Source organism: Xiphophorus hellerii, chromosome 3, assembly GCF_003331165.1.
Source record: "Xiphophorus hellerii strain 12219 chromosome 3, Xiphophorus_hellerii-4.1, whole genome shotgun sequence".
NCBI lineage: Eukaryota > Metazoa > Chordata > Actinopteri > Cyprinodontiformes > Poeciliidae > Xiphophorus > Xiphophorus hellerii.
In genome coordinates, this window is record NC_045674.1 from 19,250,094 (window position 1) to 19,273,305 (window position 23,212).

The 23,212-nt window shown below is 37.4% G+C and overlaps 1 protein-coding gene across 2 annotated transcripts in view; it reads left to right on the plus strand.

Moving 5' to 3' along the window:
* The first annotated feature begins 2,484 nt into the window (after positions 1 to 2,484).
* The window catches only part of aplp1 (amyloid beta (A4) precursor-like protein 1), a 54,009-nt gene continuing 33,281 nt past the window's right edge, over positions 2,485 to 23,212 (plus strand). The window contains exon 1 of one of the 2 annotated variants that reach the window (XM_032556914.1): positions 2,485 to 2,784. In XM_032556914.1, the coding sequence (XP_032412805.1) occupies positions 2,719 to 2,784 (66 nt within the window). In that variant the 5' untranslated portion in view covers positions 2,485 to 2,718. The remainder of the gene's footprint in view (positions 2,785 to 23,212) is intronic. The other variant, XM_032556923.1, reaches the window with a different exon arrangement.

The following is a 23,212-nucleotide window of genomic DNA, read 5'->3' on the forward strand; positions in this document are numbered from 1 at the left end:
TCTTGGTTCCCCTGTTGGCCATCCTGATAATAAAGAGCTACAATATTCCAGCCTAAAAGTAACAAATGCATCGTCTAGATTTCCAGTGTAGCCATGCGCTGTTGTCTAACTCTCAAACTTTAATTTAAAGACTCATCAGTCCCAGTGAGCTGTTCATTGTTTGCATGTGGGCTTGTTTTCCCTCCCATCATCTAGTTCTGAGACATCACTTGTCCTCTGGGTGCACTGTCTCTTTATATTAAGAATAGCTGCTTTTCTGTGACTCAGTTAACAAGGTCTGGTGTATCGATCAAGTGAAGCCTTGTCATTTCTCCTCTGACTGATGAGCCAACTACTCCCTATTGTGTTTATGTGCATCCCACTGAAAAAACTTCAGTCTGTTATTAGGTCAAAGTAGGAAAAGCTGTTTTTGTATGAAATTGTAACGTTACATCTGAGAACCTCCCTCAGCTATAATGTCATGTCTTTCATTATCTCATTTATAAAGCTGGAAAGATGAAGCATGTAAGGCAGGAGAACAATGTCTTCAAACAACCAGAGCAAACCTGAGTATAAAATAAAGGTTATTTGTTTAAACTCAATGAAATAGTTTTGTTTCAAAACAATGAAACATGTTCTAATAAATCAGTTGTTGTATGGTTGATCTAAAAGTGGAAAATATTCTGAAATATTTACTCTTAGAAATAGCTCTTGTCTTTCGAGTTTCTAATTTTCTCTTTGCTCTGTATGATTTGCTTTTGTGTTCAATTGTAGTTTGAGACGTATTTTTCTGTACTTACACTCATGTGCATATTTGCATTAGATTCATGCACATCTACTTCGTTTAAATGTTTTTTTAATTACCTACTTTGCTTGTTTTCTGTTCAGTGCAATTTTACATTCAAACTGTATTCTGTGTGATCTTTTGTTAAATGAGTAAGATGCCATCAAACATTTGAATGGCCTGTTTGTATGTATGTACGGACGGATGGATGAAAGGCTTATTTGTAAAGCACTATTATTATACATTTATTTAATATGTTTTAAAGAAAGAACAAAGGAACAGAAACACGAAAATCTTGATACATCAAAAAGACAAATATAACATAACAAATTATGTGACATTATCTTGTATAGTTTAAGCAAATAAGATAACTCACAATAGAAATGATGATGCATTCTTTGGCCTCTCTGGGTATGCTGCAGAAATGTTTATGTCTTGATTTTAAGAAGACAACAGTTTCTTAAGAGCGCAAGTTTTCAGGCAGTTGGTACCAGACCTGGGGAGGATAGATAAATAAATACTGCCTCCTACTGTTCAATTTTCGTTGAGGGAACACAGAATAATGAGATCTTGTGTGACCTGAAGGGGTTTCTGGAATGTATTTAGGCCTAAGACCACTCAGTAAGCTCCAACAGGATGTTTAATGCAATGCTTTTACCAACACAGAGCTGGTGAAGAGACTTAAGGTCCAGTGTGAAATTAGAACTCTGGCAGAACCATTTTTAAGGGGCTGCAGATGCCTGATTGTGTTTTTACAGAAATCTCTACAGCTGCCCTTACAGAAAAATTACCTTCTGAGAAATAGCTTGCACCACTTTTTCTGTAATTTGTTTTAAGCAGAAATTCATATACTTTATTGACTGGTAACAAGAAATCTTCTACTACCAGTGAATTGTGGTCAAGTGGTAATATAAGGTCGTATGTCATCGGCATAGATTTGTCTCCAGGTGTTGGTGATCTTGTAGTCCTTCATATTCTGATCATACACAGTCATTCAGTAAATTAGAATATTATTGAAAAGTTCATTCATTTTTAATAACTTAATTCACAAAGTACAGCAAAGTTTATAGGTTCATTTACACACAAACTGATGTTTTTAATCCTTTATTTTGGTTAATTATGATGATTTTCTACTTTCAAGTAATTAAATTGCATAAAGGCTTAGAATATTGCATTAAATCAACAATGTTTAATACCTGGTCAAATGTTGTTGTTGTTATTTTCAAAAGCCATTAAAATATATTGTTCAGGTCTTTTCTTGGGAAAAAAGGAGTAAATTTATTGATATACTGATTTTTCAATTACCTTTACCATAAATGCCTAATCTATTCCCGATACATCCAGATTAGGTTTCTTTAAAGCTTGTTTGGTCGCTGCATTTTTAAAGGATGAGTAAAATGTTTATTATCGCTAATATTTTATTATTTCCAATGATTTCTTTTAAAAGAAGAAAAAGTAAAACAAACTTATGGGAATCATATTAAGCCAGAAAGCTGTGGATTTCATGACATTAACTTTTTCAGCTAGAAATATATAAATTTGCCAATGGATGGATGGCAGGCAAATGACGTATAGAAGCTTTAATCTCCAACCCACACGACTTAATATTTTGTTGTGCATTCTCCAGCCTTCTCCACCAGATGTCACTGTTGACCTAGTCACAGAAGGGTCGCCCTAAGTAAAGACTCCAACAAACACCCGCAGAAACAGGGCTTGGTTCTGCCAATCTTCATCCCCATAACAGCTTAGGCTGCCATTGGAGAGCCCGCTGGCGAGAGCGAGCAGGAGGAGGAGGACGCAGGAGATAACGCAGTCAATCCGCTGACGAACGAACGCAGTGTCCGCCGCCTCGGCCGATGTAACCAGACAGCTTATGTTGGAGACATAGACACATAGAAATAGGACATTAGAAACTTCGTTATTTAAATAAAAAAGGCGCAGAGGAAGGCGAGAAAATGGGGCATACCGCAATTCCCGTCCTGGTGGCTGTATTGTCCTATTGCGTGTTGGAAAACGTCGAGGTAAGAGCGAGCCAATCTGAGTGAATTATAACAGCGCACTGCAGTTATGTCTGTTTGTTTTGCCGAATGGTGTTATGAGATTTTTTTGTTGTTGTTGGGGTTTTTTTTCCAACTGTTTTATCCACGCATGCAACTGTTTTCTCTTCCCATAAATACTGAAATACTCATAGTCAGCTGGTTTTAATTTGTAAATTCATCCTGGAGCAGATGTCATCAGGAGTAATGATTTGGCTTTAGAAAATAACGAATATGTTTGAGATGGAAATTCTGGTGTTTTACATGAATGCTGATCTCACTGTCAGTCCTTAAGGATGGGATTTACTGTACATTTTGGCTCGCTGCGTCAAGCCTGGGCCTGCATCTGACATTAGAGGCCTCTTTTTTTTTCTTTCTTTTTTTTTTTTTTTTTGGCTCCGTGAAGAGATGGAGATCAAATCCCATATCATTACATCCCATCTGGCCACATCAGCGGATGAAATCAGCTTTCACGCGTCCGTCTTAGGAGTCGTGCAGCTTTTTCCACATGATGGAGTCATACATATTCAGTTCGTGAAGGAGCGCTGAATCTTTTAGCAATCATGGATGTAAACCAGTGGGATGCATGAGTCGCATCTCTGCATACCGTTTGGGCGTGATGCGGGGATGCAAATGTGAGATTTCGATTCATCTGTCTGCGTCAATAGGTGGATGAGAGAGGAGGAGAGTGACAGATCATTGAGCCACCAGCTGCTCCCAAGCCCACCCTTTCCCATGAGTATTAACAGGAAACTCAGTTTAATAAACTTGACCTTTTTTTCACCTCTCAACTCTGATCTTGTTTGAGGTTGGAGTACTTATGTACAAGTGCATCTCTGCTAATTAGTGTAATCAAAAAGTTCATGTATCTAAGCAAGTAAGCTTAAACATGAATCTCCTTCATTATAGTTTTTTTATAGGTTAATAACTATCGAACATTTATCTCAGATATATTTGATGACTTACAACTTATACGACTCAATTAAAATTTTTCAGAAAATTTGATTATTGCACAAGATCAATTACAAGTTATTTTTGTTATTATAACAGAAATACAGACATGTCAATGCAAACAAGGGGAAAACTACTGACCTGACAGCGGTCTGGCAGACAGTCTTTGAATTCCTCTTCAAGTGGGTTAAAACCCAAAACATTATAGCTAAAAGAGCTGATTGTTCAAAGTGTACTGTGTCCAGCATATTAATGGAAAGTTTAGTGGAAGAAAATAAGGTAAAAGATGCACAAGCAACATAGATATTCTCAGCCTTGAGAGTATTGTGCAGCTGGAATTAGTTTTCCAAGAGCCACCACAAACACAGATTATCTTGCAAAGAATGGTCAAGAACAGCTAAAACATAATGCTTGGCTCTCAAAGCACTTAGATTTATAATGTATGTAATCACTAATACACCTACTGGCAATTTAGAGTGTACCTGCCATGAATTAACCTGCCACGCATGTGTTTGGACTGTGTGAGGAAGCCAGAGTTCTCAAAAAAAAAAAAAAAAAAAAAAATGGAGAACATATACATTACATGTGGGAGGGGGCTCAGTGGGATATGAACCCGTGATTTTTTTTCTTTTTTCTTGCTGAAATAGTGTCTACAACTTCACTAATGTGCAGCCCTTGTTGTCTCTTTGGAAAAAAAAGATGGAGATGCTGGATTTATTTTAAGCTACACACATTGGCAAAAGTACCAATACCTGCTTTGATAAACCCATGGTGTCACCGTGCTTCAATGCCAGGCAAACTGCCCTGACCTTGTGTCCATAGAGAGGCTTCTCTTCTGTGCTTGTGATGCTCCATTCAGGCTGCAGTTATGCAAAAACATCCCTGACGAAATATTGAGCGAATATATTGTGCATTATATCAACATACTATTAGGCTCATGTTTCTTTATTAGAAACCCTTTTAATTATTGATCTTATCTTTTGAACAACAACAACAAAAAATGAACTTTCAACAACATGCTTGGGATTGTTGTTCCGTTCCATGATGTACTTGGAAAGGAGAAGATAGGAGGAGTGCTGGAACGTCAGTGTGAGTAAATGTGGAATGCCAATGAGAACAGGGGTAGGGGGGACGGAGGGAGTGAGTCATGATCTCCCAGATGGAGCTGCAGTTCAAGTCAGATTTCTAAAGCACCTGCTTGCAATTTCTGCAACCCCCGAGATCTTAAGTCGATTTGTGAGATGTTTATTTATTAGCTCTCGTCTGCAGTGAGCCTGTAATAGTCATAAAGCCTCCTCCTTTCATTCTGGAAAAAGAAAAATCACTTCTCTCTCTAAGAGCCTTAGTGGGATTACTGCTATGCTGAGGAATGGGCTTTAGCTTCATACGAGGAGACCTGCCCGTGAAGGTTTACACTGAAGATTACACAGTGAGAGGGTTGGCTGGTTGGATTACACTGTGGTATTAGTCCCAATAAAATTGTCAGCTTCTTTTAATTTACTCAACATTAATTCAATTAAAATAGGCAGATGGAAACATTTGTTTGGATTTTCTTTTCTAAAGTATGTAAATGCACCAACGTATTTGAATATCATCCAATCTGCTTCTCATAGCATGCCCAAAAGCCTCGGGACACATTTTCTGTATTCTTTTTAATCTTCCTGTGTCATCTTCTGTTAGGTAGACAGATGCATGTGTCACGTCCTATGTCGAAGCGTTCCTGCAGCCTCAGCTAAAACAGGAGAGTCAGCGCTCAGAGCATTTAGCTGATTGATACACAGAGGAGTTCTGCTCCTGACACGAAAGGTCACAGATTCGACCCTCCGTCATGGCTGCATGCGAACTCGTACGGCGCAGAACGACGGCAATGGAAAGTAAAACCGCTTTGAACGTCTGCAGCCTTTAGGAACGTCGTTCAATGGGAATGAGTAATGTGGATCACATATCACACTGTGTGATAGAAAATCTATTCTGATGGTGCATGACCTGATACAGCAATGAGATGTGAGGATAACATTGTTTGCTGCCTTTCTAATTTTTGGGGCTGAAGTAAATAGACTCTCTGGTCTTGTTACTTTGTCCATTTGCATTCAGTGAGTCATTCTATGATTCGAGGTACTTTCCTTTCCTATCAATGTTGATATCTTTTATTTTAGCACCCTTTTTCAGCTGAAATTACATTTTATGCATTAAATGGCATGTTGTAACAATATCATAATTTTTTTTTTCTTCATAATGTATAATGTATCATAATACTTCATACATTATGTCTGATTTAAAGTTGATTTAGCTTAATTTCATGATTGGAATTTAAAACATTATTGTCATTAAAGTACAATAAGGACTCTTTTGGGAGTATCGGGCTCAAAAGACAACCCCATAATGATCAAGTGGATATTTCTGCAATATTTTGTGAAAAGTAAATAATCCCCCCTCCCTTTGTTGTTACAAAGACAGGATCTGCACAATCTCAGAAGTGTAAACTGATTCTGTCTAAGTGTGGGCTAGTTTCTTGTTTCTAGATAGATTTTTTAATGACTTTCTTTCTCACCTTTCTGCGGTTTAAAGTATTTTATGTGAGATGCAAGAAAAAGTGGAAGGATGACTAGAGCTATTTTCAACTGCATGTAACACAGACCAACAAACATAAGAACTCTGTTAAGCAGCTGACTGCAGGCTACATAGCTACATGTGCAGACAGCCCAGCTAATATCAGCTTGTTATGTTTGTGTTGCTTAGAGCGATCTCAAGGAGGTCGTTCTTTCTTACTTCAAATTAAGACTCTCAAGTATAGATCTGTCCAGATTAGAGCACACACACACACCCACACCTGGTGCTTATAATAACAGCTTACACTTGCTTCTCTAGATGCAGTCACATGCTTCCAGCAACTAGTGAGCCTTTAATGAGACAGAATTCATTTCGAGAAATATTTTGGGGTTTGGATATCCTTACAGCCGTAATTATTACATCCCCTCTTTGTCCCCGTTCCCATCTGCACGTTGACAGATTGTTTACATAGAGGAAGTGGAGCACCTGGATAAAATCCACATAGGCACAAACACAAAATGCAAACTTTGCACAGACTAGTTCAAAATAGGAACATGTTTTCTTGATTGTAGGAATCTGTGCACTCTTTCATCCAGAAGACGGTCATTTACAAATAGATTGTACTAATGGTACACAGTGAAAAAATATTGTTACAGGCCCTCATCCTATGCAGTATATCTTTCCCTTGTTATAAACTGCAAAACCCAATAAAACCTAAACTATGAATACTCTTGGGAAGCAGAGAAAACATGGTAAGAATACCAAAAAACTTAATTGTCTGTCAAAATATTACCAATTTTGACATAAAAGAAAAAAAATAAGATTTTCTTCATCCACAGGTCTATCTCAAAATAAGTTAACTTAATATTTGTATGCATTAACTAAGTAGTTGCATGAAATTGACTCTGATGGCTTTTAGATGTCTGTTAAATGTGCTTTTTATGTTGCAGGGAGTTAGAAAAGTAAAAATGTAAAACTTATTATTTTCATTTTCTTCAGGTTCTTGCTGTGGCCATAAGACAAACACTATTTAAAATTGATACTTGGTTGCTTATTCAATATACTTTGTACTGTTTCACATTTTATTTTTTTCCACATTTTGTGAAACGATTGCTAAATTACTGGCAATATATGTAAAAAAAACTGGACTTCAGTCTGAATATTAAATATGCTCTAATGTGAATTCCAAAACAGAGTGAGATGCAAGCTAGTTAATTATTCAACCAGCGAACATTTTGATATTCCTTCATTATATATATATATATATATGTATATATATATATATATATATATATATATATATATATATACAGGGGTTTCAGTTTCATTGTCCAACCCCTGTATATATATATATATATATATATATATATATATATATATATATATATATATATATATATATATATATATATATATATATATAAATTTTACTACCCTTCCAACACCTTGAAAAAAACAACCACAGCGCTGACTTAGACCAATACCTGTATGTTAAAAATTACTGATATATACCAATGTTAGTGCCAATATATCATGCATCTCTAGTTCATCTCTATCCCCAAGAGAAGTTTTGTTTTTTCATTCATTGTGGTTTGTGTCATAAAATTGCCTTTAAATATACTTTTAGCTCTGATTCTGCCCTCTTATATTACCATACAGGATCCACTATGTTGTATCTGGGGAATAGGCTCAGTGAAGTCTGATTCGATCTGTGTTTAGTCAGTCATAATTTTTCACCCAATCTTTGGTTAAAGCTGCTCAACTTCTGTCCCATTAGCATAAAACCAAAACTGGTAAACAAAATAACAAAGTAGTTTCTGTGATTAATGAGCAAGAGGAACAAGGGAATTGACAGGAAAGGGAAGAAAAATGCAGGAAAGCACACAGCTAAAGATTAGATGAAAATAATAAGACTATTCCGCCCATCCAGACTCTGCCAGCACCTCATAACTACTGGACGATGGGTTTAAGGCCCTTATGTTGGAATACATCAATGCAGAATCATGCACCTCCCACCTTCCATCTGTCTTTCAGGATAGTGACAAAGAGGGTTTGTTTTTCTTTTTAAAAAATGGACGGGAAAGGAGATAAGGACAACCAGATCCCTCTAACTGCAAGTGTGTGCTCACAGTTGCACACACCTGCACACCCACGCAGCCTTACACTCAATTAATTTTAGTGATAATCAGTTTCCACTAATGGATTTCCGCGGGCTCGGTATTCTCCGTTCTATGTGTGTGCCAGTAGGCATAAAATGTACCTTTTTACTGCTTTAAATGTTTTCTCCTTGTTCTCCTTATCTGGCTTCCTCTCTGATTTTTTTCTGGTGCAGCACACAAACACACACACGCACACCCCCACAATCTGGATTAGATCTTGCAGAGTCATTATGAAATGAGTGCTGCAGGAAAGAAGAGATGTAGTTGCTGCTTAGCAAACGAGGTTCTTAACAGAGATGACAGACTAATGACTAATATGAGTTGAGGCATGTCTCGGTGCTGATGTGGGAAATTATGTAACAAAGTATTTCAAACCCATGTATTTAAACCATGGCATTGGTTTATTTTGAGTTGTTTAGAAGTATTTCAATGATTAGTGAAGAGATATGGTCAAAAACATCTAGGTCCCATGTGTAATTTAATTAAATTTTATACGCACATCTTAAAAGTTTGTGCTACAGTTTGTTCCACATATCATCACCAAGCTTATAGCTATTCAGTGTATCCCTAGAACTGGAGTGGGCCATGAATGGCTTATAGAAAAATTACTTTGAATTGTTATTTGTCATATTGGGCAATAAATGCCACCTGGCAGGTGCATATTGTTGGATGAAATAATGCACAGGATTGCCACGAGAAGTTGGGTACCCACTGACAAAATCTGCAGAGGTACAAAATGAAAAAGGGGTGAAACGAGTAGCACCCATTTATCATGTAGAGTGGAAAGAGAGGTTTTATATTATGCAGGTGTACACTGTTGTGAAGCTCCCAGTTTCTGAGAAACTTATGTAAACTACGCATTTCCTTTCAACTGTGATCCCAAATTGCTTCTACACAAAAGAGTTAAAAGTGATGGAGGCTTCCTCTGTCTGTTTGTAAGCAAAGTTGTCGGCTAGTCAAACGGGGAGTCTTTACGACGTGACTACATCAACAGAAAAGATCAACACCAGGACTACTTCCTTTGTTTTCTTTTTTTTTTTTAAAGTAAGACTCTGAAACATACAAAACACTGTTGAACCTAAAGCACACCCTAACCCTAACCCTTCACATCAGGGTCTATTGTAATTTCTTACACTTGCTTCACCAGATAAAATCTCATGCTGACAGCAGCTTCAGATAAATTTGAACTTTTTTCGCAATTTCTTTACCTCCCACTACTTATTCACTGAATGCTAGATAAAACATGTAGATTTAATGCAAAACCTCATGCATGGAGGACTTTAGCAGTATTTTAAGCCTTGGTTAGACTGTGGGGTTTAATCTGATTGTAGGGGACGCTGCATGCTTGCAATTCTCCCCCCTCCCGCCCGCCACCCCCCGAAGGAGTGGAGAGAGATTAGGAGTCCAGTCCCGTCATTCTGATGACCTCCAGCTTTTAGTCCTCTCTGGTGTCTTGTGGGGCTGAGATATCACGACGGCTCAAGGTCCTCTGACTAGGCATGGCTGCCTCAGTAAGCCTAATGGGCTGTACTACTGTAAAGGCCAGGAGGAAATCAGCTGCTTAGTACTGTTGCAGCCAGTAGGGGGGTTTGAGAGACCCCCTCCTTCATGAGACATCTGCAGCAGGATGATAACACTTGTCCTCTATGTTGAGGATGAGTTCAGGACAGTAAAAGAGATTGAGGGTTGGTACAGATACATGGGAGAAGAGGGGAGGCGGGAGGGGCGGGTGGGCGTTGCTCTTGCCCAGCAGATGATTTGAAAAACAGGAGGGGAGAGTACAATCAATGTGGAACATGTAGAGCATTAGGTATTCTCACAGAGGAACTCAGCCTGCTTCCTGCTCTGTTCAAGCAGCTGGCAAGTGCTTGGGAAATACCCTGTGACACAGTGGAGCACAGAGTCATTTGAAAAAATGAGTGCAAAATCTTTTATTGTTTTTTTTCTTCCTGACACCACTTTCACGGTTAATAGGGTTGTAGCGTTCACTGAGAGACCGCCACCACTGACGTTCTGGACATTCTCAACATTAGACAAAAGAAATGGAAAAAGTCATTCCAGTTCTGTGGCACAGCTCTGTTTCAAGGACAGAAATGTGTTTTCAAATATTAATCAAAGCTGAACAATGGCTGTGCCTACGTAGACCCATTAATTTAATTAATAATCATAATAATAGTCAAAAAATAAATAAATAAAACAACTTATGTAACGTTCTAATACAGATTAGACAACTGAGTGCATCCCACGCAGCATGGCTTTAACATTAAATTAAGAGTACTGGTGGGTTTGATCTTGATATAGAGGCATTATACAGAGATTAAAAACCCAAACGGATGAAACAGTGAAACTTTGATATGATGTTTTCTTATCTGCTGAAGCATAACTCACTGTTTAAAAGTAGCATAAAGAAAAGGACAACAAACTTTTGACCTGTCTCTCTATATTCAGAGTTGACACAGAGCTTGTGTGTCAATTCTCTTACATAGTTGTATCTCCATTGCTTTCAGACAACAGAGGTGAAACTGTCCCCACAACGTTCTCTCTTGCAATTGCTGCAAAAAACATTGAAAATGTTTCTATTGAACGATGCCTTTAAATGATCCATCAACAACCTTTTATAGTCAACCTCATTAATTATGATATCAATCATCACAGCTCTACCTGACAGTCAAACATGGTGGCGGTAGTGTGATGGTGTTGACCTGGAAACTTACCATAATTGGCAGAATTATGAATTCTACTCCCTACCACAAAATCCAAAAGGAGAATGACTGGCCATCAGTTTCTGACCCTTAGCTCAAGTGCACTTGGATTTTGAAGCATGAAAATTATCCAGATCAATAAGTTTCCCTGTAAAAAAAAAACTTTGAAGCGACCTAGTCAAAGTCTAGAATGTTTAAGTCTGATTAAGATCCTGTGTTGCATATTGATCTATATATAGGCTGTTTATGCTCAATTTGTGTAGAAGAAATCTCTATCTATACCATTTTGTAGTACTGTATACATCTTTAATGTAACCTGCATCATTTTCAAAACTGTGGTGATAACGTTGAGCGGTTATGTTGCAAGTTATCTGGCGCCCCCCAGGCTTTGCTTTAGACTTTGATGCACAAGCGGCTGGGTTTTCCCAGACGGAATGGTGTCGAGTTTACTATTCCTTTTGAGCTGTCAAGATCTCCCAGTACCCTTCCCATTATGTAAATGTGTCACTAGATTTATGTGCTACTTAGCTGCCTGGCATGACGGAGTAACAAATACTAGATGGTGCAGAGCTGTACCCTTAAATCAAGCCTAAATATCCCTTTGTAAGAAATGTATTGTTGATTATTCATTGCTTCAATGATATCACAGTGGGGCATGTAGCTGTGAACATTAATGTAGAATTAAGGTACTCAAATTAGAGTAAATGTGTTTAGTATTTAAGGAAGGTCTGCATTCAACATTTCAAAGGCTAGCAGCATGTAGCCTGCAGCCGTAATTCTATCTATTAATAAATAGTGATTGGTTATATGTTTGTACAGGAAGTAATCATTTTACTTTTAATATCAGTGAAGTGCCCAAATAAAAAATAATGAAAAACCTGTTAAAAGTACTCGCAATTATTATTATATCTGTGCTGTAAATTATTCATTGTTTTGATGTTCGGTTTTAACTTTTTTATCTGATGGAAAAGATTTGCTTACACTCATGGCAACAGTCTAAGCAATTGTCATATTTCTTAGACTGCACAGAGGAGATAACACCCTGATATTCAGATGCTCATATTTAAAGCAAGACCGGTTCCAACCCGAGAACAATCACTGCTATGGATAATCGTGATATACAGTAAAGTGACAATGCCTCAGAAACAGAAAAATATGTCTCTCACTCATGTGGTTGCTGGAGAAAGGCTTCTAAATACTGTGGATCTGAGTCCAGGCATACCCTTCATAAATCTACATAAAATTTATAAAGCTGCTCTTTTTGATCAAAGCAGTAAAAGAAAAATTCACCCAGATGAACGGAGAAATCACAGCGCTGAAACAAAACAGGTTAGTTTTAGTTTATACGTCAACAATACATTAAAAATGCTTGTTTCAGCATGGATTGAGTGCAGAAATAAAATGGCTACACAACACACAAATAGAATGTGGATTTCAGAAGGAGGACATTCTGCTTTAAAAAGATGGCACTCTGCAGAAGTTGCATCAATTATTGAAAGCCCTGCAAAAGCCTTGGCTCTTGCTTGATGATTTGGTGTCAGCACTTGTCACACACCCCTCTCAACACTCAGACATTTGCCCTCTCTTCATCCTACCTTTTTTTTTATTTACCCTGCCCCCTTCCCTGCCAGCTAGGTTCCGCTTCTCAACATTTCTCTAAATTAGACACAAAGGAAAATCCACACGCCCGTCTCCTCTTTGGTTGAACCTCCCCCTCCGTGTTTCTCCTCTCCATGTCTGTCCCAGCCTCCTCTGTTCTACACTGCTACATCCCAAAAGCACTCGTTACCCCCTCCCCTACACAGGGGCTTCTTCTCAGTCCGCCTCAGCGGCTCTCAGTGGCCAGTGACATCTTTTCTTCTCCGCCTCTGTGTATGAAATTGTTCTTGAATAATTCATGACAACTTTTTCCTTGTTTGTTTTTTTTTTTTTTTACCCTTCTCTCCATTTTGGCTTCTTTTCTTTTAATTTCAAAGACCTGACTTTAACAGCATCTCCTTTAAACTATAGGTTCATGTTTAGAACCAGTGAAAAGGACATTTCTCTACTTTTGTTTTAAATTGTGTGCTTTATAATTTATTAACGTTCTGAAGTCCAGAAATGTACTTGCTTTTTGCAAGGCAGTCAGTCTTAGAGTCATGAGGTTACATATAGATGGCCATCCAAGATGAAAATCGTGATGACCAAATCTCTTGCTTAAATGTGAGCTGATACGCTAAATGGTGCTTTATTCAGCAAGCAGCAATAAGCTAGAAAAAAATAATTTTTCTGAAAGCAGTACCTTGTTGAATTGAATTCTGCCAGACATTTAAAAGAGTTTTTGCATTTGATATTTGGAATCTAAATCAAAATGTTGTGACACAGTTGTACATTCATTTGGCTCAGACACTGAAAAAAAATGAGTTTATTCTGCTGCTACTATCATGGGCAACGTCATCCACAGCTTTACCCCATTTTAAACTGACCCCTTAAAGTAAAATTCTTTTTTTTTTTTTTCAAAATGATTTTTCTGTGTCTCTGTGTCTATGAGTTGGAGGGATATTTAAAAAGTTTGTTTTTAGAAGCTTCCCTCAATAAACCTCAGACATCTCCTCTCTTCCCTTGAGACAAAATGTACCCAAAGCATCTGACTGCCTACTTATCTACACAGACGTGGCTACTTTTAAGACTTCAGCCCGTAGTGCAGTATCCTGTGGAGAAAAAAACAGAGAAGTCATCTTTTCTTTTTGTTGCTGAGCTTATGAAGGATTCCCTCTCTGGTCCCCCATTTTTTTTAACTTACTGTTATGTCCTCAACGGTCTTGTGATATTTTGATGGAGAGTTTCCTGCTTACATGACATCAAGTATCATGTAAGCAAGCTTACATGATACTAAGAAATGTGTACAAGCTTGGGATTTGGCTTGAAAAAATAAAGCAGTTAGGGTAAATGGACATTCCCGGCTCTGCTAATTGGTCATTTTAGTCGATTGACTCAAAGATTAAACCATTTTCCTTTCAACCGACCTTTCTATGGAAATGTTTTAGCCAGAGGAAATGAGATAACACTAATGTTTAATCTGTTGCAAACTCTGAATTAAGCGTGTTTTAACGCTGTAGTTGAAAAGTGACCTTGGTCAAAAGCCTGAGAATTACAGGAGGATATAAACATATATGTTATGCCATTATAACAGTTGTTTTAGTATTAACCTTTAGTCAAGAAATGTCCTTCATTTTCTCTCTAGTTGGATGTTTAATTAATGTGTTTCTTTTGTCTAATGAAGAATAAATTGATCAGTCAGGGGATAAATTGGTCTAATTAGTTCTGATTGAAGTAAATCTGCATTTCACAAGGTTGTCACGTGATTATTTATTGAGACTGATGAGCAGAAAATCTGACATACGCCAATGAGATGCATACTGCATACTGGATGGCATAATCAATGTTTAACTTTTAAAAGTCAACACTTGTTTTTCATCACCTTGAGTTTTAGCAGCTTGATGTCATGTCTCTGGGATGAATGAGTGGCACTTTCACCTCTGACAGAGAAGCAAAGTTTTAAGCCTAGCAAAAATTGTAATTCTGAAAAATGATTTTTATTTGAGAAAATTGTACTGACATTCCTTCTTTCTATAGAATAAGTTCAAAGATTATTTATTTATTTATGTCTGCCTACTCAGGGTGTACTAATATATCCAGCTCACGAGACAGTAGACCTTACCAGAACGAGATTTAACAGTATTTTTAGAAAGATTCAGGATGCCCCTCTTTCTGTTTGTTTTCACAAATGCAGTAGAAGCTTTACAGCAGACAAAAATCTTTAATCAGTCAGGAATAATTTAATTTGGACCATTCCATACATTCGGGGGTGTTTTTTTTTTGTTTTTTTTTTTTTTGCTTGGCTAAATTTAAATTCTTTCTTCTTTTGTTTTCATAATTGAAATAAATGCTTATGAAGATTTGCAAGCAGGTGCATAATTATCAGCCTTAGTTTCTCCAAATAGCAATACTCACCGATAACGTATTTCTTTGCATTTTATTAGTTATTACACAAAACGAACATGTCCACAGATGTATGTTTTTTAGCACTGTTCAAAACATACAAACTATTAGAAGTTCTAATAAATTGTTATTGACCTCTTGCGTGACAGTCGGCTTGAGACTTTGGCTCAGGGGATTTTCATATTGCTCCCAGAATAACATAACATTTCATTTGATGGTTTCAGAATATATTTCAGATTGCTTAATATTTAAATGTAAGATTTAAAGGAACTGGCAAGTTTAGTTTGTAAAAGTAAATAGAATAAACTTTGTTGTTTGATTGCTGTGTAAATATAGTTTTCCGTGGTTGACTGCTTTTAAGCTCAGCATATTGAACTTGCCCCATTGTCCCGTTAATCCACCAAAATTGCTTTGAACAGTTTAGTAGTGGTGATGTTTCTAACAGAAATAGGGCAACTACTGTATATCTATGCACATGTTGCTTTCTGGGGTCCAACTTTTCCAGTTAGCATACTTGTTGTTAATCCTACCAGAAACTTGAAAAATCATGTCTGATCAAAAAAATTGTTCCATTACAATAAGTCTTTATGCATAAACACTCCCAACACAACAGGGAAACTCAGGAACCACTTCCGCTCCACACTGATACACAGTCGAGCTTGAAAGCATACACTTTGGACTAGCTTATATTTATATCATCAGACTAAGTAACACTCTGATTCTTTGATACATGCGTTAGACTAATGTTTTAACATTGTACCAGATTCCTGTTTCAGTTTAGGACATATGTCAACCTAACTTTACAATTAAGGTAAAAAAAATAACAAAACATGGTGACTATTTAGCACAGAGTATTGAGTATATGCAGTGTGAAAAAATGCTTAGCTTCAGGAGAATCCTCTGCAAGTGCACTCAAGTACGATTTAGGAATGTTAGCATATGAGAGATATTAAAGTTTTGAATATTTTTTGGTTTTTCCATACATTCTGTCTTTTTTGTGGCTATGTTAATAGTTTTACTTCATACAATGTGAGATGAGTAAAAAAAAATCATATGGGACCTTCCTTGTTTTAAAATTACTTTAACTTCATGGTTTTGTTGAATTGAAAATTTTGCTAAACATAATGATTTTACAACTATACTCTTATAATCTTTACAAATCAACTATTTGTTTACCAGGAGCTTGTCGACATCGGTCATCAACTTTTTGCTCACTATAATCTTTAACTTACAGATTGTCATGCTTAAAATTAAAGCATGACAATATGTAAGGAAGCTAACGTGAGCTAAACTTAGCTGTCCTGGCAATATGCACGTGCTTTAAATCAGTCCACAGAAAGTGGTGACAAGAAAAGCTCAGTGATAAGCAACCTGCTGCTGAGTGATTGTTGAACCCGCCTTATGTACACAGAGAGAGAGAGAGGGAGATAGAGAGAGGCTGCTTCTTAATGAGCAGGAGAGAGAGTGAGTGTGACATGCTTGAAATCCTGTAGGGAACCAGTTGCTACGGTAACAGGGAAGGTATCCAGCTCCTGTGGGCGGTGTTACCATGACAACCACCCTTGGTGGCCAAGTGATGCTGCAAGGAAGGAGGATGAGAAAGAAACACAGTGTGCTTACGAGCTTATGAGTAAATAGGACTAGGAGACAGATGTTAAAGTTTGTCACTCAACTCCATGCTTAAAGTTATCCCAGACTTTTTCGTGGTGCTGGTTGGCTTCTTCTGGGTGTGCCTGACTTACCCAACAACAGCTGTTTACTCTGCTGTTCATCAACCGGCAAGCAGTGGGTCAAAGATGCTGTCCAATGTAGTCTTCGCCTGACCTGGGCATAAGAGGTTGTGCCTTCAATATGTTCATGCAGTTGCAGGTATTATGTCATCCATGCTGCCATATTGTCTTATTTTAGTATCTCATTGTGAAATTTTGTTTACCGTCGTCAGTTTTAGCAGCTAGAAGTTATGTCACTTACGGGTGAGAATGTGAGAAAGTCTGGGTACTTAAGTATCTCACTGTCCAAACAGAGAGGCAAGATTACTGTAGAAGGTTTTTCTAAATCGTACAATAATTAAAAATTGCAAGCACAGTTATGTTTTAGCTTGGTTAAGCAGTATTGCTCATCGTCCAGGATGCCATTCTGTTAGAAGGTGGTAAGAGTGATATAAAAAAATTTTGTCTGTTTTCTTTTACAGCCATACACTAGTAAATGATAACAAAGTTGGTATCTAAATTGACATTACTTTCTGATGCTTGCTTAAAGGGCTGTTTCAAATTTTGTTTAAAGAGAACTGGACTTGGACTGTATGTAGTTATCTCTAGTTCAAAGTCCAAAGTGCTAAGTGGTCAACCTAAAATGTACAATTTTACAGCAGGTATCTGTAAAACAAAAATGAAAAAAAAACACTTTGGAGGACTTGATGGATTTTTGACATGTAGACAGATAACTTCAGATAGCGTTGCTTTTTTAAAGTGAAGCTCTGTCTCTGCAAAGAGAGCAAACTTATCTTTAAGAAAAATTGGCATTTCAATATAAAACATACATTTCTCCTGCAAGCACTATTCTACTTGAAGGTGAATAGAAGTTATATCGTATATCTATCAAATGTTTCAACTAAAATTTCAACTTAAATGTATGGTAATTCTGATTTTAAAAAAATCATATTATGCACACACAACATCTCTGCTCCACTTCCTGCTTCTCAGACATCATATCCTACTTAACCCAGAATCTCATTTCCATCAGATGCATCTGCTACACAGTCTGTCAGGGGAGCTGGCTCAGTGTGATCAAAATTGCATTTGGGAATAAATAGGAAAGAAATCTGTATGAACACTGTAACCTCCGTCTCCTCCCTACCGGCCCCCAATCATCTCTTCCTCCCTCACCTCCTTATGTAGAATATTTTTCACCCTTCCTGTGATTGAAACGCTTTGACATAATTTATTACATTGATTTATTTTCCTAGCATGTTTTATTTTACAGCTTTATTGAAGTTTCGGAAAAGAATTTGACCCTGACTAATATGTTGACATTTCATCTAGATTGTTAGTTTTCAAAGCAAGAATACTGATAAATGTTGTTAATTTATCAGTAATGGTAGGTCTCAAAGTGCAGCTCCATTTTTTTGCAGAGAAGGGGTGTTCTCTTAGGTATATAATATATGATATGTTTTTACTGGGCGTCTTTATGAGGTACTTTTTTCCTCACCTTGCTGTTGATTGAGCAGAAGCAGCAGGGGTCAGCTCCCATGTCCACAAGCTGCTGACATCAGATCAGAAAACACGAGCTATAATTAGACCTCAGTGCTCTCATTTTGCTGTATTCTGTCTAAAGAAAATCAATGGAGTTTCATAAAATTCCTATGGAAATTGTCAACGGGAGAGGGGAAATGCAAAACCTAAGGTGTGTTTGTGTATTTGAATAGCAGATGAATATGTTAAAATAAAAATATTTTGAATGTCTAAGCAGGAGAAGCATCTTTGTGGATTTAACGTAATGCACTTCAGCTTGGACAATTTACCACATCGTGAAGAAGTTTACTCATTGAAATTTGTACCTTTGTATGTTTTTACAGCATGAATACAGAATTGTTTGAGTCTCTCTGTCATCATACAGCAAAATCCATAATTCAGTGTCAATTGTGTTGATGTAAGGATGATTCAAATAAGACCTGCAGTGCTCAAATCTTCTCTTAAGCTTTTGATTCTTTTAATCCCCTGAGGTAGTCGTTCAGCTTGAAATTGCATCTGTGGATTCCCACTGTTTGGTATTAAAATGCCGGCATTCCGGTGTCGCTCAGCGTAGCTCGGACAGAGGCTCAACAGTGTTGTGTAACAGCAGAAATTTATCAACAATGTAAAAAGGAGACATGCTAACATTATGTTTCGAGGCTTTGGTTTTATCACTGCGTATTGCACGTGCATTACACATATTCTCGGTATGTGGTGACATAGGAAAGACGGTGAATATGACCAACTGCGCTCTGTGCCTTTGTATTTTCTGGGTGAGCACACATGTGAGTCGTGGCGTCATCGTGTTGTCTGAGTCAGACGTAGCATTCGTTGAAATGTGGGTGGTGGTGAGAGGCATACATGTCGAACTACTCCACGCAACACATCACATTTATCCTGTTTCATTCTGATTGCTGCCTAACACCCACTTTCTATAGAGTTGGGAGCATCGCACATCAAATCAAATTTATGTCTGTGGGAGGTTCCTTTTGTGTTTTCTTGTTGTGACGAACAATTGTGATGAATGCAGAGAAGCTGCTGAAAGGCAGGATGTGACAAAAGCAGCAGGAAACACTGCTGTTTAAATATTGATTGAATAGAATCAAAATTCAGGTGCTTGAGTCACAGAACGCACCCTAACGAGAAAAAAGTAGGACGTGTTTGAACAGGATATTTATTCCAGTTAATGTGAGTCCCAGCTGGGAGGGGAACTCTCTGTTCCAGTTTTTATATGAAGCCTCCAGGTGTTACTGTACATCAAACAAGTCTGTGTTCAGCCAAGGCTGAGTCCCTGAAAAGATGATAACCTTTGCAAAGACGTAGTCTTGTCATTTCCCAGCAGCAAGCAAATGCTTCATTTTAAAAAGGACAATATTCCCAGAAAAAAGGCTGAAGTGACCAGAGTTTCTTCTAGTTAAGTAATGTAGTTCTGTGTCTTCTCTACCTGCTGCTGTGTACTTTCAGTCACCTACTGACTGTCACCTGGTTGAAATATTTCATATTTCTCTTGCTTACAAGAAAGGCAACTTGAAAAGATATTTATTATAACCTCCCTTCACATTATTGTGGACCTGCCTTTTCTTTCTGTTGCATGGAAAGACACAATACTACAGAAAAATTCCCACATCACTTTGCTGCCATTTGACACCACAACATACAATTTGATCACAAGCAATACTGCCACATGAATTTATCAAATGACCAAATATTCTGCCACCTGAACGCTGCAGTTCAGCATAAATGAGGTACCTATTCCTGATGCCGTTGAACACACCACTCATCACTCTCATGCAGAAAAGGAGTGACATAAGCTCGTATGAAGTTACACAACTTGATTTTCTATTGCATTCCTTTAATTTTTACACATTTACATCTGTGAAAAACATGTTTTCAATTCGTTACCATACATGGTAAGGTAGAAGACACAGTACACAGTATTTTAAGACAAAATGATGACGTTTGATGATGATCTGCAATATTTAGCAGAAGTTCTTTTTTTTCTTTTTTTCTTTTTTGCAGAATTTGACAGTCTCATTTCACGCACTATTAACTCCTCATTTTGATTTTTGAAAAGTAATGCTAGGAGTCTAGCAAACTGATATTATTTGGTCAATTAACCAGGCTAATGCCTGGTTAGCTCACCTGCAGTCTGCTGCTTTACAGACCTGAAACTTTATTCTCTTAGCATGCCAAATGTACGAAGCATTAACTTTAATAATGGCTAATTGAATCCATTAATTGGATGGTTCTCCTTCAGTCTCTTAGATAGCCTGACAATTTAATCAGTTAATATCAGGTGAATGTACTCTGCTCTATAAAGTAGAAATGCTAAAGGTATGGTATTCTGGGCACCTGAAAACTAATAAAATTAAGCAGTTGTTCATGTTTTTGCTTAAGTCAAAATCAAAATAATAGCATAAAAAGATTACAGATAATGTTGATAAAACTAATAATCAACATGCTATATTATTTCCACTGCTGCAGGAGTATTTTTTTTCTGGTATAAATAAAAGCAGTTAGATTATGTTATTTCTCCTTAAAATTCTTGTGTAAAAACCATTTACTTGTAAAATATTGACCCATGTCTACTGACTTCTCAATTTAGATTTACAATATTTCCAAGTAGCCATGATCATTAAACTTTTGGCACTGCAAACTATTGTACATGCCAGCTGTTGTGGCCTGAATTTTAGGCTATATCTGAAATTAAATCAAACATCAGGAGCTGAGTTTGGGCTCCACCGCAGCCCTGGCTGAACCATGGTGATTATGGGGCCATCTGCTCCCAGTGTGCCCAGCTGGAGGCTGGAGCAAAGTAATCTGAACTGATGAAGCCCGACTTAGCCTGTGCTGTTTGCACATCTCAGAAATCAAAGCCTCAAATGTAATGGTTGGCTGTCAAGTGCTCAAATGAGGCGTTCTGTTTTTATATCCAGCAAGTACTGTATATTCACATCAGTGCATGTTATATTGTAGAGAGGAACAGAACACGACATGGAACACGGAGCAATATTTTCATTGTAGCCCATCGACGTCATCTGAGCTGAAAATTAATGGATTCAATTAGCCATTAGTCAGAAATGTATAGTAATGAGTCAATCCGCAGCGCTAACGTGCTTGATTCTGCTTTGTCCGTTCTGTACCAGGAGAGTCTGGCAGGCTAATGTTGCCTCTCTCTAATATGCCACACCAGGAAGGAGCCTGATGGAGCCTATTAATAATTAAGCAGCATGATTACAGTGATGTATGCCCCTAATTCTAATTCCATTTAGCAGCAATCTTGGAAAGAAGGCCATGCAGAAGAGTGTCGCGCATTGTGTTAAAGCTGTTAGAGAGAAGGGCAGGGAGGTAGGGGGGGATATAAAAGAAAGCAATGGAAGAGGGCTTGAGTTCAGCCTTGGGAGGAGGCAGAGGGACAGGATGAAAAAGAACGAGAGGAAGAGAGAAGGAGGGACACACGAGCAGGAAGACACCCACTATTCAGCCATCTGTGCTACAAAAACACACAAAGGGTTCAAGAAAGGCCGTTGGATGTGTGTGTGTGGAGTTTATAATATATATCAAAGGCTTGTTGATTTGTGAAGGTTTTTTTAAGTCATGCCATTAAATCTGTGTAAGGCTCTATTAAAAATCAGAAGCTAATCACTTCACTTGAGTATTAGACTCTCGTTTGTTGCATACGTCCCCTCTGTTATCAAATGTTGGAAATGTGTGTGACATTTTTTTTTTTTTTAGTCCTGCTGCATATCTGCCCAGAACAGCTGGGTTCTCTTATACTTACCTTTTTGTTTTGTATTGGTTTGAGCTAATGTTAGGAAAAGACTAGTACACCCAATTGTACATTCAGTTATGTATTAATGCATATGTTCACATGTTGAAGGCTCTTCTTTTTACATTTATTTGTGTTAAAGAAAGTACTTTAATTTCAACAAAGATTAAAAAAACCAATCCTGTTTTAGGGCAAAATAGAAAACAACAAACCAACGAACATGCATTTTCTAGTTGATAAAAAAGTTAGAACACTTTACGCTCTAGTTTTACCCCACTGGACACTGAACATCCAAAACTGTGCTAATTTCAATATGTCAATATAGTGTTTTGAGGTTTTTGTTACTTTTTTTACTTTTTTAAAGTAAAAAATTTATTTCTTCCCCTAGAACTTTTACAGTAATTTTTTTATATATATTTTTTTATGTTTATATACTTGTATATATTGAAAACACATCTCTTATGTTAAGGATTTGTTTTTAGTTTTTGTAGGCCAAAAATAACTAATTATATAAATAAAAATAAGTGTTAAGTACTTCCTTGCCAAAGATAGGTGAGACTATGCTTTGCTGCTCTGTCATTCAGTGCTATGCTGATAGTGCAAGTACTACTCAGATAAATAAAAACACAAGAATGCAAAATAAAAAAATTGAAGATAATAAACATACACATATTTAACCAAAATGCACAAATATGCAGGATATTTGTGAGATGGAACCTCCTGTGTGACAGAGACTGTTCAAACGACACAAGTGTTGCTGCCAGCACATCTGCACTTAAACACATTACATCTGCTTGGACCATGTGCTTCAGTTCTTCAACATACAGCCCGGCAGCAGCTTGTAAAATGTGACAAATGATGGGTGGGCTCCCCTGCTCTGAATCCTTTGCTCTTGGCTTGCTTGCCAGGGCCGATAGATTGCATCATTACAGAGGATGAAGTCATACTGCAACATAAGGGAGGAACAGGTGCTGAAAATTTAATTAGCACGGGAAGATAGATGCTGGTGGAACATGCAAATGTATCTCCCTGACCCAAACTCAATTCTGACTGATGCGAACATTTATGTTC